General features: G+C 37.4%; 1 protein-coding gene across 2 annotated transcripts in view; it reads left to right on the forward strand.

Moving 5' to 3' along the window:
* The window catches only part of SLC39A9 (solute carrier family 39 member 9), an 89,896-nt gene that overhangs the window by 54,246 nt on the left and 19,451 nt on the right, over positions 1 to 16,199 (forward strand). For both annotated transcript variants that reach the window (XM_049897701.1, XM_049897702.1), the window contains one exon: positions 8,763 to 8,960. In XM_049897701.1, the coding sequence (XP_049753658.1) occupies positions 8,763 to 8,960 (198 nt within the window). The remainder of the gene's footprint in view (positions 1 to 8,762; positions 8,961 to 16,199) is intronic.

Raw genomic sequence — 16,199 nt, forward strand, 5'->3', positions numbered from 1 at the left:
TAACAGGTTCACATGCTAACTGAAAGAAAGGTTGGCAGTTTGCATCCACCCAGAGGTGCCTTGAAAGAAAGGCCTGGAGATCTACTTCTGAAAAATCAGCCATTAAAAAAACCCTGTGAGCATAGTTCTACTCTGACACACATGGAGTTGCCATGAGTCGGAATTGACTTGACAGCAATTGGTTTTGGTTTTATATGTTTGTAACTGTATATGTATATGTCATGTGGGAGCCCTGGTGGTGTAGTGGCTAAGTGTTTGGCTGCTAACCAAAAGGTCGGCAGTTTGGATCCCCCAGCTGCTCCTTGGGAACTCTATGGGGCAGTTTTACTCTGTCCTATAGGTTCCCTATAAGTTGGAATTGACTCGAAGGCAATGGGTTTGGTTTTTTTATTTGTTTACATGTCATGTAAATGTATATATCATGATGCAAAGTTTCTTACTATGAGTCATAGTCTTAAAAATGTAAAAAGCTTTGTTTTAAATTCTCACTGCAGCAATTTCAAAAACTGCTTAACATTAACATTTTAGTAGCTGATATTTATAGATCCTGTTTAAATTAGTAAAATGGAAATTTATTGGTTGGATGAGCTTCTCATCTCCAAATCAAGCTGAAAACCAAACCAAAAACCAAACCTATTGCCATGGGGTTGACTCTGACTCATAGCGACCCTATAGAACACAGTAGGACTGCCCCATAGGGTTTCCAAGGAGCACCTGGGATTCAAACTGCTGACCTTTTGGTTAGCAGCCGTAGCTCTTAATTACTACACCACCAGAGTTTCCAACCAAGCTAAAATGTACAATTATTTTCACTCATTCCGGTGGAAGAGTCCAGGGAGAGTTCTCATCCATCTGGTCTGAGTCTCATTTCCATCCTTGGGTCAATCACTGTGACCAGGAAGATGAGCTCTTCTGATCTGGATCATTCGATCATCCCTGTAGGTGGTGTGTGTTTTGGGGGAGGGGCGCGAACCACACGCAAAGCATTTATATGGGAGAAGGAAAGAGGGATTCTGTTAAGGTGAGAGAGTAGTGAAATGGTTGAAAGAGAATTAGGATCTTTCGTACCTTTAGAGACCCAGCACTTAACACTGTACAGACAGCCATAGACTAGCTTTGTAACAGTTTCCTCTCTTGGTCATGGTTTCTATATTAGTGTGCAATAATTTTGTCCTCCTAAAAGGAATCCAAGTCTTTCTAGCAATATCTGTCCTTATTGATATGCCATTAAAAATTGACTTAGTTCAGAAATTGTCAGCCATTTAATTAGAAATCTAATGTTTTAGTTGTTTACACTTGTGATACTTTCAGGTTATAATTACTACCTTTATTCAATACCTGCATATATTCAGTACCGATTTACCCTGAGTTTATAAATTTTACAATTTTTTGTTTTGTACATCACAACTTTTTTAAAAAGTTTGTTAATCAGCCACTCAGCTTGGAATAAATTCTGTTTTTGCTTGCACACTTTAGGGGATTGTCTCTCAAAAATCTGCAGCATAGTACTCTGCTTCTGCCTATGAAAGAGTAATTGGTACAGGACTTGCCCTTCTACCATAAACAATTTTAATAAAGCTGGACAAAATGTATGAAACAACTGTTTTCAGACATTGAACAACATGATTGCTGAGAGCAGGGAAACAAATGAAGTGGATCTGATCATCCCAGATTTCACCTGGAGGCAATATCTGAACCATCATTCAGGAAGGGGGAATCTAAACAGAACCTGTCAGTCTCTGGGTTGAGGAGACAGAGAAGTTTGGGGAGGCCAAGGCAGATGAAACGTGAGAGGCAGAGTACTGGAGAAAAGGAAGCTTTTTAGAAAAAGAGTTCCAGAAATCTGCCTTGGGGCCCCCTTGAATCTTCCCTGAATACTATTTTGCATATACATAAGGTAAAGCTCCACAAAGTTGGGTAAATGAACAATTGCCAGGGAGATGGATATTGAGCAATTCCCAGAGCTCACCAGGGTAGAAGATAATTTGATTCCTATAGTCCAGAGCGCAGAGATCTCATTCAGTGTGTGTAGCATTCAATAGAGATCTCAGAAAGGCCACTCTTTAGCAGTAAGCTAAACTAGTTCTAGTGGGAACGCTGTCTAAACGCATTCTAATGAAGTTTTAACAATCCTAGAAAGGGATTGAACTGATCCACAAGTAACTGCTTGCCAAAACTGCAACACTGAAAGGATGATGGCAAAATCTAAATATGCATTAATTTAACATAATGTCCACATACATTAAAAAATTTCTAGGCCATTCAAAAGTTACTAGATGCATGAAGAACCAGGAGTGTGACCCATAACCAAGAGAAAAACCAGTCAATAGAAACAAACCCAGAAATGACAGAAATTGTGGAATTACACAGCAAGGGCTTTAAAATAATTATTATAAATGTGCTTTATAATTTAGAGGAAAATATAAATATAATGAAGAAATAAATGAAAGATATAAATAGAACTGAGAAATACGATACCCGAAATGAAAAATTCATTAATGTCTTTACATCAGATTAGATATGGCAGAAGAAAAGATCAGTGAACTTGAAGACACAGGAATATAAACTATCCAAATTAAAGTGAAGAAATAAAAAAAAAAAAACTTAGATGAAATGGGCAAACTTCCTTGAAAGACACAAATATCGAAGCTCACTCAAAAAGAAGTAGGTAAAATGAATAGCCCTTTATTAAAGAAACCAAATTTGTAATTAAAAGTCTTTTTCCCAAAGAAAAATTTGGATCCAGTGACTTCACTGGTAAATTCTATCAAATGTTTAAGGAATAAATACTGTCGGTCATACATAAATTTTCAGAAAATAGAGGAGGAGGAGGAGGAAATAATTCCAAAGCTATTTTAGGAAACCGTTGTAACTCAAACAAAGATACAGGCAGATATCCCTTGTAAATATAGATGCAACAGTCCTTTAACAAATATAAGGGAATTGAACCCAGTAATATATATAAAAGGAGCCCTGGTAGTTCAGTGATTAAGAGCTCAGCTGCTAACCAAAAGATCAGCAGTTCTAATCCACCAGCTGCTCCTTGGAAACCCTATGGGACAGTTCTACTCTGTCCTATAGGGTCACTATGAGTTGGAATCGACTCGACAACAACAGGTTATGGGTTAAGATATAAAAAGGGTAATTAATACATTCTGACTAAATGTAATTTATTCCAGGAATTCAGAGCAAGGTTGGATTAATATCCCAAAAATCAATGCAATTTACTATAATAATTGAATAAAGTAGAAAAACCATTTGATTGTCTATGTATAATAGGTTCAGAAAAGCATTTCACAATTTTTCCCCTTTTTAAAAATATCCTCAGCGAACTAGGGAAGAAGACAACTTCCTTAGCCTGATAAAGGACATATTTGAGAAACCTATAAGATAGCATGCCTAACACTGGCACTAAGACAAGGTTGTCTGTTCTTACCATTTCTGTTTAATATTATACTTGGGACCCTAGCCAGTGCAGTAATGCCAAAAAAAGAATAAAAAACGTAAAGATTGGAAAGAAGAAGTAAAACTATCTCTTTGCCAAATGACGTGATCATGTACGTAGAAATGTTTGAAATTAAAAACCCCGCAATATCAAATATTGACAATGATTGGAGCAGCTAGAACTCCCATGCAGTACTGTTGAATATATAAAATGGTACAGCCACTTAGGAAAACAGTTTGTTAAGTTTATGTATGTTTAATTTTATTAAAAAAACTATCAATTCCACTCTTAGGTATTTACCCAAAGGAAAAGGAAACATATCCACATAAGGACTTGAACCTGAATGTCTATGGCAGCTGTATTTGTAATAGACCACAGTTGGAAACAATCCATCAGGTGAATGGATAAACAGATTTTGGTACATCCATGTAATGGAACACTGCTCATCAAAAAAGAGGAATAAACTACTGATACATCCAAAGCATAAATCTCAAAAACATCATGCTGAGCAAAAGATGCCTTAAACAAAAGAATACATATTGCACAATTTTTTTTATATGAAATCCTAAAACAGAGAAAACTGTAGGGACAAAAAGCAGATCAGTACTTGCCTGAGGCCAGGGATGATATATTGACTTCAAAGAAACAAAAGAGAACTTTTTTGAGATAATTTAAATATTCTGTATCTTTTATTTAATTTTGTATACTTTTTTTTTAAATTGAGTTTTTGGTGACAGTTATACAGTAAATTAGGTTCCCATTTGACAATTTCCACACAAATATTTCATTGACATTAGTTACATTTATCAAAATTTGTTTGTATTTTCTTTAATTGTGTCTATACCTGTCCATATGTACTTAGTTGTTTTTACTTTGTGCTGTGGTCACTACAAACACATTTGGTGCTACTTTTCCCATTACCAAAAATGACTAGTCTCTATAGTCTAAAGTATATTTTCCCCTTCTGTCTCCCCTCTAATGAACATTAGTGTCTTTATATTTGTCTATTTTTGTCTTCTTATAAAGAGGATCATACAGTATTTGTCCGTATATGCTTGATGTATCTCACTTAGCACTATGCCCTCCAAGTCCATCCATGTTAGTATATGTTTCGCAGACTCATCATTGTTCTTTACATTTTTGTAGTATTCTATTGTATGTATGTACCACAATTTGCTTATCCATTCATCTGTTGATGGGTACTTTGGTTGTTTCCATTTTTTTGCTATTGTGAATAAAGCTGCAATAACATAGGAGTGCATGTATCTGTTTGTGGCAGTATTTTTAGGTCTTTATGGTACAGCCCTGCTGGATCATAAGGTAGTTAAAGTTTTTTGAGAAAGCACCATACCATTTTCCATAGTGGTTGTACCATATTACAGTCCCACTAGCAATGGATAAGGGTTCCAGTCTCCTCACACCCTTGACAACATTTGTTGTTACCTGTTTTTTTTTAATCAGTGCCATTTTAGTCGGGGTGGATGGTTATCTCATTGTAGTTTTGACTTGCATCTCTGTAATGGCAAATGGGAAACACTGGTGGCATAGTGGTTAAGTGCTACAGCTGCTAACCAAAAGGTCAGCAGTTCGAATCCACCAGGCACTCTTTGGAAACCCTATGGGGCAGTTCTACTCTGTCCTATAGCATCACTATAAGTCAGAATTGACTCAACAGCATTCAGCTTGGATTTTTTTTTTTTAATGGCTAATGATCTTGAGCATCTTTTCATGTGTTTGTTGGTTACATGAGTGTCTTCTTTGCTGAAGGTTGTTTATGTCCTTTGCCTGTTTTACAATTGAGGTGTTTGCCTTTTTGTTGTTGAATTGTTCAAATTTTCTATAAATTTTGGAAATTAGACCACTATCTGATGTGTCATTTTTGAAGATTTATTCCCTGTCTGTAGGTTTTCTTTTTATACTCTTTTGATAATATCTTTTGATGAGCATAAGTTTTTAATTTTTATGAGATCTCATTTATTTTGTCTTCCTCTATCCATGCATTTAATCTTTGTCATCCTGTTTTTACAAAAGAGTAGGTCCCATAGTTTTCTCCCAAGAATTTTATGGTTTTAGGTTTCACATTTAGGTCTTTTGTCGTGGATTGAATTATGTCCCCCCTCAAAATGTGTGTAGCAACTTGGTTAGGCCATGATGCCCAGTATTGTGTGGTTGTCCTCCATTTTGTGATTGTAATTTTGTGTTCAGGGGATTAGGGTGGGATTGTAATACCACCCTTACTCAGGTCACCTCCCTGATCCAATGTAAAGAGAGTTTCTCTGGGGTGTGGCCTGCACCACCTTTTATTTCTCAAGAGACAAAAGAAAAAGGAAGAAAGCAGAGAGTTAGGGGACCTCATATCAACAAGAAAGCAGCGCCAGGATCAGATCGCGTCCTTTGGACCTGAGGTTCCTGCACTGAGATGCTCCCAAACCAAGAGAAGACTGATGACAAGGACATTCCTCCACAAATGACAGAGAAAGCCTTCCCCTGGAGCTGAAGCCCTGAATTTGGACATGTAGCCTACTTGACTGTGAGAGAATAAACTTTTCTTTGTTAAAGCCGTCCACTTTTGGTATTTCTGTTATAGCAGCACTAGATGACTAAGACATCTCTGATCCATTTTGCGTAAGTTTTTGTGTATGGTGTGAGGTATGGTTCCTGTTTCAATTTTCTACAGGTGGATATCCAGTTTTGTCAGCACTATTAATTAATGATACTGTCTTTGCCCCACTGAATGGACTTTGACCCGTTGTCAAAAATCAGTTGTCCCTAGATGTTTGGGTTTAGTTCGGGGTTCTCAGTTCTGTTCCGCTGGTCTACATATCTATCATTGAACCCATACTAGGCTGTTTTAATTACAGTGGTTGTATAGTATGTTTTGATATCAGGGAGTGTGAAGCTTCCTGCCTTGTTCTTTTTCTTCAATATTGCTTTGGCTATTCGGAGTTTCTTTCCTTTCCATATGAAGTTGGACATTAGTCTTTCCATTTCAGTAAAGAATGTTGTTGGGATTTGTATCAGGATTGCATTGTATCTGTAAATTGCTTTAGGTAATATTGACATTTTCACTGTATTAAGTCTTCCAATCCATGAGCACAGAATGACTTTCCATTTTTGTAGGGTTAAATGTTCTGTGTCTTGACCTTATTGGTAAACTGATTGCCGGCGAGTCGATTCCAACTCATAGTGACCCTATAGGACAGAGTAGAACTGCCCCATAGAGTTTCCAAGGAGCAGCTGGTGGAGTCAAACTGCTGACCTTTTGGTTAGCAGCCGTAGCACTGAACCACTCTGCCACCAGGGTTTCCTTAGTGATAGTTACTGAGATTTTTACATTTATGAAAACTCATTGAACTATAAAAATGAATGCAGTTTATTGTATATGTAAATTATACCTAAATAACGTTCATTTTTTGAAAAGAGAGATTTATGTGAATTTCACTATAATAAAAAATAAAATAATTTAAAAAAGAAATGCAGATTTAAAAAAAGCAAATGAATAAATTAATAAAATCACTAAGAAAAAATCTTTAGCTTAAAAAAACTTCCAGGAATTAGAAAAATATATAGGTTTTTATTATTTTCGTTTGTTTTGTGCTCCTGAGAAATATCATTTAAAGTATTAGGGCAGGGTTCAAAATATTACAGACAGGCTTGTGCAGTTTCTTTTATCAGAGGGTAAAATTGCTCCATCTAATTATAAATGAACAGATGTCTGGTGTGTTAGCCTCTATTCATGAAACACAATAAAGATAAGGACTCTAGCCTTGAAGCATGGATGTTTTGAGTGTCAAATGTGTAAATATAAACTAGTAACATCACTTGGCCAGGTATCATTTACTATAACTCAGAGTTTCCAACAATTACTATTTCTAGGAGTGAACTTAGACTGGTAAATGTGCCTCTTAAACTGCTCGCAGCTTTAAATTTCTAGTTAATGATTGCCCCTTTATTTTTTTTATTTTACTTCATTGTGGTGAAATATATACAACAAAACTTTTGACATTTCAACTGTTTTTCCACGTACAATTCAGTGACATTAATTACATTCACCACGTTGTGCAACCATTCACCACTATCCGTTTCCAAATTTTTTTCATCACCCTTATCAAAAACTCAGTACCCCTTAAGCGGTACTTTCCCATTTTCCCCTACCACTTGACCCTGATACCTACGTGATCTCTAATATTTGTTCCTTTGTGTGGCTTATTTCAGTCAGCATGTTTTCAAGGTTTATCCACATCATAGTATGTATCAGAACTTAATTTCTCTTTCTGTCTAAATAATATTCCGTTGTGTGAATATACCACATTTTCTTTATCTGTTTATCTGTTGATGGACACTTGAATGTTTGCACCTTTTGGCTACTTTGAGTAATACTACAGAGAACATTGTTATACAAGTTTCTGTTTGAGTCTCTGCTTTCAGTTCCTTTGGGTGGAATTCCACAGAGGAGTGGAATTGCTGGGTCATATGGTAGCTCTGTGTTTAACTTTTTGAGAAACTGCCAAACTTTTCCACAGCGGCTACACCATCTTTATAATCCTGCCAGCAATGGATAAGGGTTCCAATTTCTCCACATCCTTGCAACACTTGTTGTTTTCCATTTTTCTGTTTTCCGTATCCTAGTAGGATGAAGTAGTATCTTATAGTAGTTTAATTTGCTTTTCCCTAATAGCTAATGACATTGAACATCTTTTCACGTGCTTATTGGCTATTTGTGTATCTTTGGTGAAATGTCTATTCAATTCCTTTGTCCATTTTCTGATTGGGTTGTCTTTTTGTTGTTGAGTTGTAGGAGTTCTTTAAATAGTCTGGACTCATTGATATTTTTAAAGCTAAAAATTTTACACTCAATTTGTTCTTTAGTTGCAATTTTCTCATCAACTTAGATGTAAAACTAGATGAATTTGATTTTAATTATTTTCATTGTTATTGTCCTTCATTTGCCTATTTTCACCAGAATAAAACTTATTGTAGTTCCTGATAAGATTGGCATGAATTTCTCAGCTAGGAAGAATTTGGGGATGCCTCTTTTGGGAATGTAACTGCTTTAGTACTGGCGATTTGCTACCACTTCCTGGATCTGCAGAATAATAGGCAGTTAGAAGGTGTGCATGTTGAAAGCAGAAGACACTTAGGAATTTTTTCATCGTGAACTTTAAGTTGAAGAAGTTAATGATTGGCTGGATTACAGTATAGGAAACGAATATCTTTGCAGTCAGCTAGAGCTTCAAATCCAAAAGACTAGAAGTTCCTATGTAAAATGTTTTAAGGGGAAAAACATGTTTTCTCTTTACGATTTGTTCTGCTCTAGGAAATCACCACCAAGTGAGTGAAACACAGAATGTGATTGCATCAGATAAAGCAGCAGAAATACCGGTCGCCCACGAACATGAGCACAGCCACGACCACACACAGCTGCATGCCTACATCGGTGTTTCCCTCGTGCTAGGCTTCGTTTTCATGTTGCTGGTGGACCAGATTGGCAGCTCTCACGTGCATTCTACTGATGGTGAGTGGCATCAAGCTTTCTGGGCAGTGCAGTCAATTTGCAGTTTAGAAAGTCACAAATGAGCAAATAATCTAGTCTGTGTCAATAGCCTTATTTTATGCTAAAATTCTTGTCTTCTTCAGGTTCCAGAGAACATTGTATTCAGTTAGAGGTGCTAGTAAGATGTAGTATGTGACACAAGGGATTGTTAATTGGGTCATTACCCTGAGTATCTTCAAAGCTGTCAAATTTGGTTGAGAGTCCAGGGCAGAAGTTCTTAACCTCTTTTTGGGCCATTGAGCCCTTAGGCAGTCCAAAGCCTGTGGAACTTTTGTTAGAATAATGTTTTTAAATGCATAAAACATAATACATAGAATTATAGAAAAAAACAATTATATCGATATATAGTTACAAAAACATTAAAACAAATACGTGATATAGTAATTATGTCTTTTTTAATCAATGTGTTAAATAAGAAGAATACTTTTAAATCATAAGTAAGTTAAAGTTAAATTTTATATTTTAAGATATCAGTATGACAGTTACTGTTGCTTAGCTTGGGTAAGAACATTAAACTGTAGGGTAGTTTTTAACAAGACAGTGGCAAGCTGGACATCCAGTTGATTTTGAGTTTTTGTTTTGTTGGCTGCTAGTATAGAAAATCCTGATTCACAGAGATATTTTCTTACAAATAGACTTTTACACATTCACAGGTTGCTTTCCAAGGAAAGATAAGCTTCTGTTAAGGACAACTAGAATTCTCCAAGGCTTTTAAAATTTAACTTCAGTTATAGTAACTTTTTTATCTTAAAAGATCAATGCATTTATCTTTGCTGGGTCAACATCTATAATATTATTTATATTAGGGGAAAAAAGATTCTGATTCATGGTTCAACTTTGATACTATCATGATAGAAATAAATTTGAAAGAGTTATAAACCTTTCCAGGTGTTTATAGATATCTCTTTTCAAGTACGTTAGCAGAGAATATTGTAGATAGAAAATACTGGAAAGCGGCATAGATATCTTGGTCCCCAGTGTGAGATCACATGACTCCCACTGTCAGATGGTTGAATGACTGTTAGGTGCAGAATTGCCTGATGGTTGCCCAGTTCCATTGCATGAGTGTCTGCAGACAGGATGACTACAGTCATGCAGTGTAGCAGCAGTTCCAATAGCTCTTTAGTTTAAAGTAGTGATGAGTGAAATGATATTTCAAAATCTCTACAACAGCCGTAAAATAGCATGAAATTATCTGATTTCTCTTGGTAACAAATTATAGGTTATGCTGATATTGCTTGTATAAGGAGCCCTGATGGTGCAATGGTTAAGCCTGAAATATTGGTGATTCAAACCCACCAGCACCTCCTCTGGAGAAAAGACCTGATGATCTGCTCCCATAAAGATTACAGCCTAGGAAGCCCTATGGGGCAGTTCTACCCTGTCATATAGGGTTGATGTGAGTCAGAATCAACTTTACAGCACAAACAGCAACAATACTACTCATGGTTTGTTGTCTACATTCATAGCGGAAAGAAATGCTAAATTTCAGTTAGAGATTATAAAAGTAAAAATGCATTTTTTTCCTCATGTTCTCCTCTGTGGACCCCAAGTTAAGAATTCTGGTTTATAAAAAAATCTGTAGAAAAATAACAAAAGAGAGTGTTAGGGATTGAATTGTATCCCCCAGAAACGTATCTCAACTTGGCTAGGCCGTGATTCCCAGTATTGTGTGACTGCCCACCATTTTGTTATCTGATGTGATTTTCCTATGTGGTGTAATCCTACCTCTATGATGTTAATGTGGCAGGATTAGAGGCAGTTGTTTTAATGAGGCAGAAGTCTACAAGATTAGGCTATATCTTGAGTCAATCTCTTTTGAGATATAAAAGAGAGAAGCAAGAAGACAGAGGGACCTCATGCCACCAAGAATGAAGAACCAGGAAGGGCGCATGTGCTTTAGATCTGGAACCACCCTGTGCTGAGAAGCTCCTAGACCAGGGGAAGATTGATGACAAGAACCTTCCCCCAGAGCCAACAGAGAGAGAGAGAAAGCCTTTCCTGGAGCAGGCACCCTGAATTTGGATTTAGCATTCTAGGCTATGAGAGAATAAATTTCTCTTTGTTAATTAAAGCCATCCACTTGTCTGTCTATTGTAGGAGCACTAGATAACTAAGACTGAGAGGAACAGACAATTTCAGAGAGAGATTTAAAATGCCTGTTAAGCATTTGGAAAGATGTTAATTTCACATAAAATTAGAGGAAGTCACAGCAATACTGCACTGAGATACCATTTCTCACCTATCAGATAGGTAGAAATGAAAACGCTTGACAGTACACTCTGCTGGTAAAGCTGTGGTGAAACAGGCGCTCTCATATATTGCTGGAGGGAATGCAAAATGGTAATCTGTAACAAATATTAGGTATTTGGCATAAGCAAAATTAGCATCAGTATGCTTTCTGCTTTTGGTGAGGCTGAATAAGCTCCTGTCATACCAGCCTTCTTGCAGGTTCCAACTATGAACTCTGGACAAAGTTTTAAAAACCACTACCTAAGGGCACTGGAGAGTTAGCGAAGGCAAACAGGCTCTGGAGCAGAGATGACACTTGGAAAAAGGGAATGATAGCTCAGGGTGAGTGTCCCATTTCTACTACTTTTAGCAGTCAGTGTCCTTTGGAGCAGCTAAAACTCTTACAGAAAACTTATAGTCTTTCTGGCCTGAAGAGCCAGAGATCAGAGTTCAGGACAACTGCAGCCACTGAAAAATGAGGGAAGAATCCTAGAAAAGAGAGAGCCAGAGAAAGGGAGTCCCAAATTCTGTGTATAAATCTGCCCAAGTCTCTGGCTGAACCGTGATTGTACAGGGTGACTCTAGGCCACTTTGCAAAGATAAAAGAACTGAACTGAGATTTGAGCAGCTGCCCAAAAGACAGAGTTTGCAGTTTGAGCCAAACCAAGTTACATAAGATGAACAAACAAAAATCAACACTCTTTGGAGGGATATAATAGAACCCAGAGAGTCCACAACATAACATCAGAATATCCAGGATATAATTAAAATTAACACCATCAGTGAGTTGAAGATGTGCATCATATGCCCCTGGATGTGATACCCCAAGAAGCATCTCCTATGTGGTATTCTGGACAAGATTGCATAATATAAGAAAACATTAGAGGCAGGACCAAGAAAGCTGAGTAGTCAGATGCTTTTGGTGAACCTTCTTACAACAAAGACCTGAAAAAAAAAAAGTGAAATGATTATGACAAGCTAGGAGCACTGAACATCAAAGGCAAAGTTAGAAGATGGACTGAGCGGCAGGGGGAGGGAGAGACAGTTCAGAAGCAGAGAGAAGTTGCCAGACCTGAATCACCGGGAACCCTCAGGCTGCAGTGGGCTGGTGGTAATGTTTGGCTGCAGTTTACTCAGGGAGAAGCAGCCAGCCGCATAGCCTACTCACACCTCCAGAACCAGAGAATGATGGCACTCTCGATAAAAGCTAAGTATTTGCATGTATTTTACTGTGCCCCGAGCCCCCAAGCCAGCTTCATTGGCTGTCGATTTCTCTGGGTCTGAGATAGGTCCTGCTGTGCGCTCTGAGCCATTCTCCCGGTCTTGGAGAGGGAATAAATTCACAATTGGGGAAAAGATAATCTGCGAGCTCCACTAACCTAGGGAGTTCAGGACAGAAGTGGCTCCTGTCCAGGCATGAATGGCCCGTGGACTTTGAATACCTTTCCCTCCTGCGTGGACCTGTGTGGGCCTATTTCAGGAGAATAGGCCCTTGTTGGCAGACTATAACTGTTTTAGTTGTGCGAGGGAGAGGTGGGTGTTTGATATTTGACACCATGTTGCCTATTAAACAAGGTCCTCACCGACCCACATCAGGGGCCTAAGGACTGGTGACTCCACTCAGGTCACCCAGCCACTCACGACAGGGGTCCAAGGATAACTGGTACCTCCCAGCCCCTAAAACAAAAAGCACTGAGTGCCTGTGGTCCATCTGCAGAACCCGCCCACCTCTATGCTCTAGGGAACAGGGATGCTGTTTCCACACAGATGCTCAGGGGACAGTTGTCAGCCCTATGCCTTGTTCAGAGCATGACCTCCTGCTGCAATCAGATACTGGTCCTACACCATCACCCCTGCCTCTCTAAGACTGTAGTACAGAGCGTGTACCACACCTTGATAACCAACTACCTGGACACCTGAGCTGAATCCATACAAGAAAAGTGAATGGACTCCTAGGCTTATATACTTGATAACAGCTCTAGCCATCTGGTGACAGGACATTAGAGCTTCAAACGTGAAAATAATCAAGCTAGCTCATTCAAACAACCTATTTGGACATACCAAAACAAAACAAAGCAAGAAGCTAGGATATAGTAAGCAAACATAAAATAAACTAATACAATAACTTATAGATGACTTGGAGACCACAGTCAATATCAAATCGCATAAAGAAGCAGACCATGATCACTTCAACAAGCTCTCAGAACAAAGAATCAAGGGGTCTTCTGGATGAATGTGACTTCCTGGAATTACAGGATGCAGAATACAAAAGATTAATATACAGAACTCTTTAAGACATCAGGAACAAGATCAGGAAGGAGATCAGGCAATATGCAGAACAAGCCAAGAACACACAGTTAAAGCAGCTGAAGAAATTAAAAAGGTTCTTCAAGAACATAATGAAAAATTTAATAAGCTGCAAGAATCCATGAGAGAAAAAAAAAAAACACTCAAAACAGGGAAACAGTGATGTCATTATGTAAAAGAATACAACATTAAAACAATAAAGAAGGACTAAAAAATGTACTCATAGATCTTTCATATGGAGAGGAAGACAAGGCAATATAAAGAAAGGAGAGTTAGGTTTAAACATAGAAAAATAGGTATATTAAGGTAACCACAAAGAAGACTAACAATCCTACTCATGAAAATAAAATACAAGAAAAAATAGAGACTCAGCAGAAACAAAATCAACAATTAATAAAAGACAATATATAAACTACTCAGCACAAAACATTAAGTGGGAAAAAGAAACTGTCAACAACACACACACAAAAGACATCAAAATGACAGCACTAAACTCAGACCTATCCATAATTATGCTGAATGTAAATGGACTAAATGCACCAATAAAGAGACAAAGGGTGGCAGAATGGATTAAAAAAACACGATCCATCTATATGCTGCCTACAAGAGACAAACCTTAGACTTAGAGACACAAACTAAAACTCAAAGGATGGAAAAAAATATATCAAGCAAACAACAATCAAAAAAGAGCAGGAGTGGCAATATTAATTTCTGACAAAGTAGACTTTAAATTTAAACCTACCACAAAGGATAAGGAAGGATACTATATAATGATTAAAGGGACAATATACCTGGAGGATATAACCATATATTAAATATTTATGCACCCAGTGACAGGGCTGCAAGATACATAAAACAAACTCTAACAGCATTGAAAAGTGAGATTGACAGCACCACAATTATAGTAGGAGACTTCAACACACTACTTTCGGTAAAGGACAGAACATCCAGAAAGAAGCTCAATAAAAACACAGAAGATCTAAATGCCACAATCAAGCAACTTGATCTCATAGACATATACAGAACGCTCCACCCAACATCAGCCAAGTATACTTTCTTTTCCAACACACATGAAACATTCTCTAGAATAGACCACATATTAGGTCATAAAGCAAGTGTTAACAGAATCCAAAACATGGAAATATTACAAAGCATCTTCTCTTACCATAAAGCCATAAAGGTAGAAATTGATAACAGAAAATACAGGGAAAAGAAATCAAACACTTGGAAACTGAACAATACCCTGCTCAAAAACAACTGGGTTATATAAGAGATCAAGGATGGAATAAAGAAATTCATAGAATTCAATGGGAATGAAAACACTTCCTACCAGAACTTTTGGGACACAGCGAAAGCAGTGCTCAGAGGTCAGTTTATATCAATAAATGCACACATCCAGAAAGAAGAAAGGGCCACAACGTGAACAGATAGAAAGAGAGCAACAAGAGAAACCCTCAGGCACCAGAAGAAAGAAAATAATAAAAATTAGAGCAGAATTAAATGAAATAGAGAACAGAAAGACAACTGAAAGAGTTAACAAGCCCAAAAGCTGTTTCTTTGAAAAAAATAACAAAATTGATAAACCATTGGCCAAGCTGACAAAAGAAAAACAGGAGAGGAAGCAAATAACCCAAAAAAGAAATGAGATGGGCAATATTACAACAGACCTAACTGAAATTAAAAGAATCCTATCAGATTACTACGAAAAATTGTACTCTAACAAATTGGAAAGCCTAGAAGAAATACATGAATTACTAGACACACACTACCTACCTAAACTAACACAAACAGAGGTAGAACAACTAAGTAAACCCATAACAAAAGAAGAGATTGAAAAAGTAATCAAAAAACTCCCAACAGAAAAAGCCCTGGTCTGGACGGCTTCACTGCAGAGTTCTACCAAACTTTGAGAGAAGAGTTAACACCACTACTACTAAAGGTATTTCAGAGCATAGAAAAGGACGGAATACTACCAAACTCATTCTATGAACCCCCATATCCCTGATACCAAAACCAGGTAAAGACACTACACACACACACACACACACACACACACACACACACAAAATTACAGACCTATATCCCTCATGAACTTAGATGCAAAAATCCTCAACAAAATTCTAGCCAATAGAATTCAGCAACATATCAAAAAAATAATTCACCATGACCAAGTGGATTCATACCAGGTATTCAGGGATGGTTCAACATTAGAAAAACAATTAATGTAATCCATTATATAAATAAAAGACAAGAACCACATGATCTTATCAATTGATGCAGAAAAGGCATTTGACGAAGTTCAACACCCATTCTTGATAAAAACTCTCAGCAAAATAGGAATAGAAGGAAAATTCCTCAACATAATAAAGGGCATTTATACAAAGCCAACAGCCAGCATCATCCTGAATGGAGAGAGTCTGAAAGCATTCCCCTTGAGTATGGGAACCAGACTAGGATGCCCTTTATCACCACTCTTATTCAACATTGTGCTGGAGGTCCTATGCTAGCCAGAGCAGTTAGGCTAGGTAAAGAAATAAAGGGCATCCAGATTGGTAAGGAAAAAGTAAAAGTATCTGTTTTTGCAGAGGACATGATCTTATACACAGAAAACCCTAAAGAATCCTCAAGAAAACTACTGAAACTAATAGAAGAGTTCAGCAG

This window comes from Elephas maximus, chromosome 10 (assembly GCF_024166365.1).
Source record: "Elephas maximus indicus isolate mEleMax1 chromosome 10, mEleMax1 primary haplotype, whole genome shotgun sequence".
Taxonomy (NCBI): domain Eukaryota; kingdom Metazoa; phylum Chordata; class Mammalia; order Proboscidea; family Elephantidae; genus Elephas; species Elephas maximus.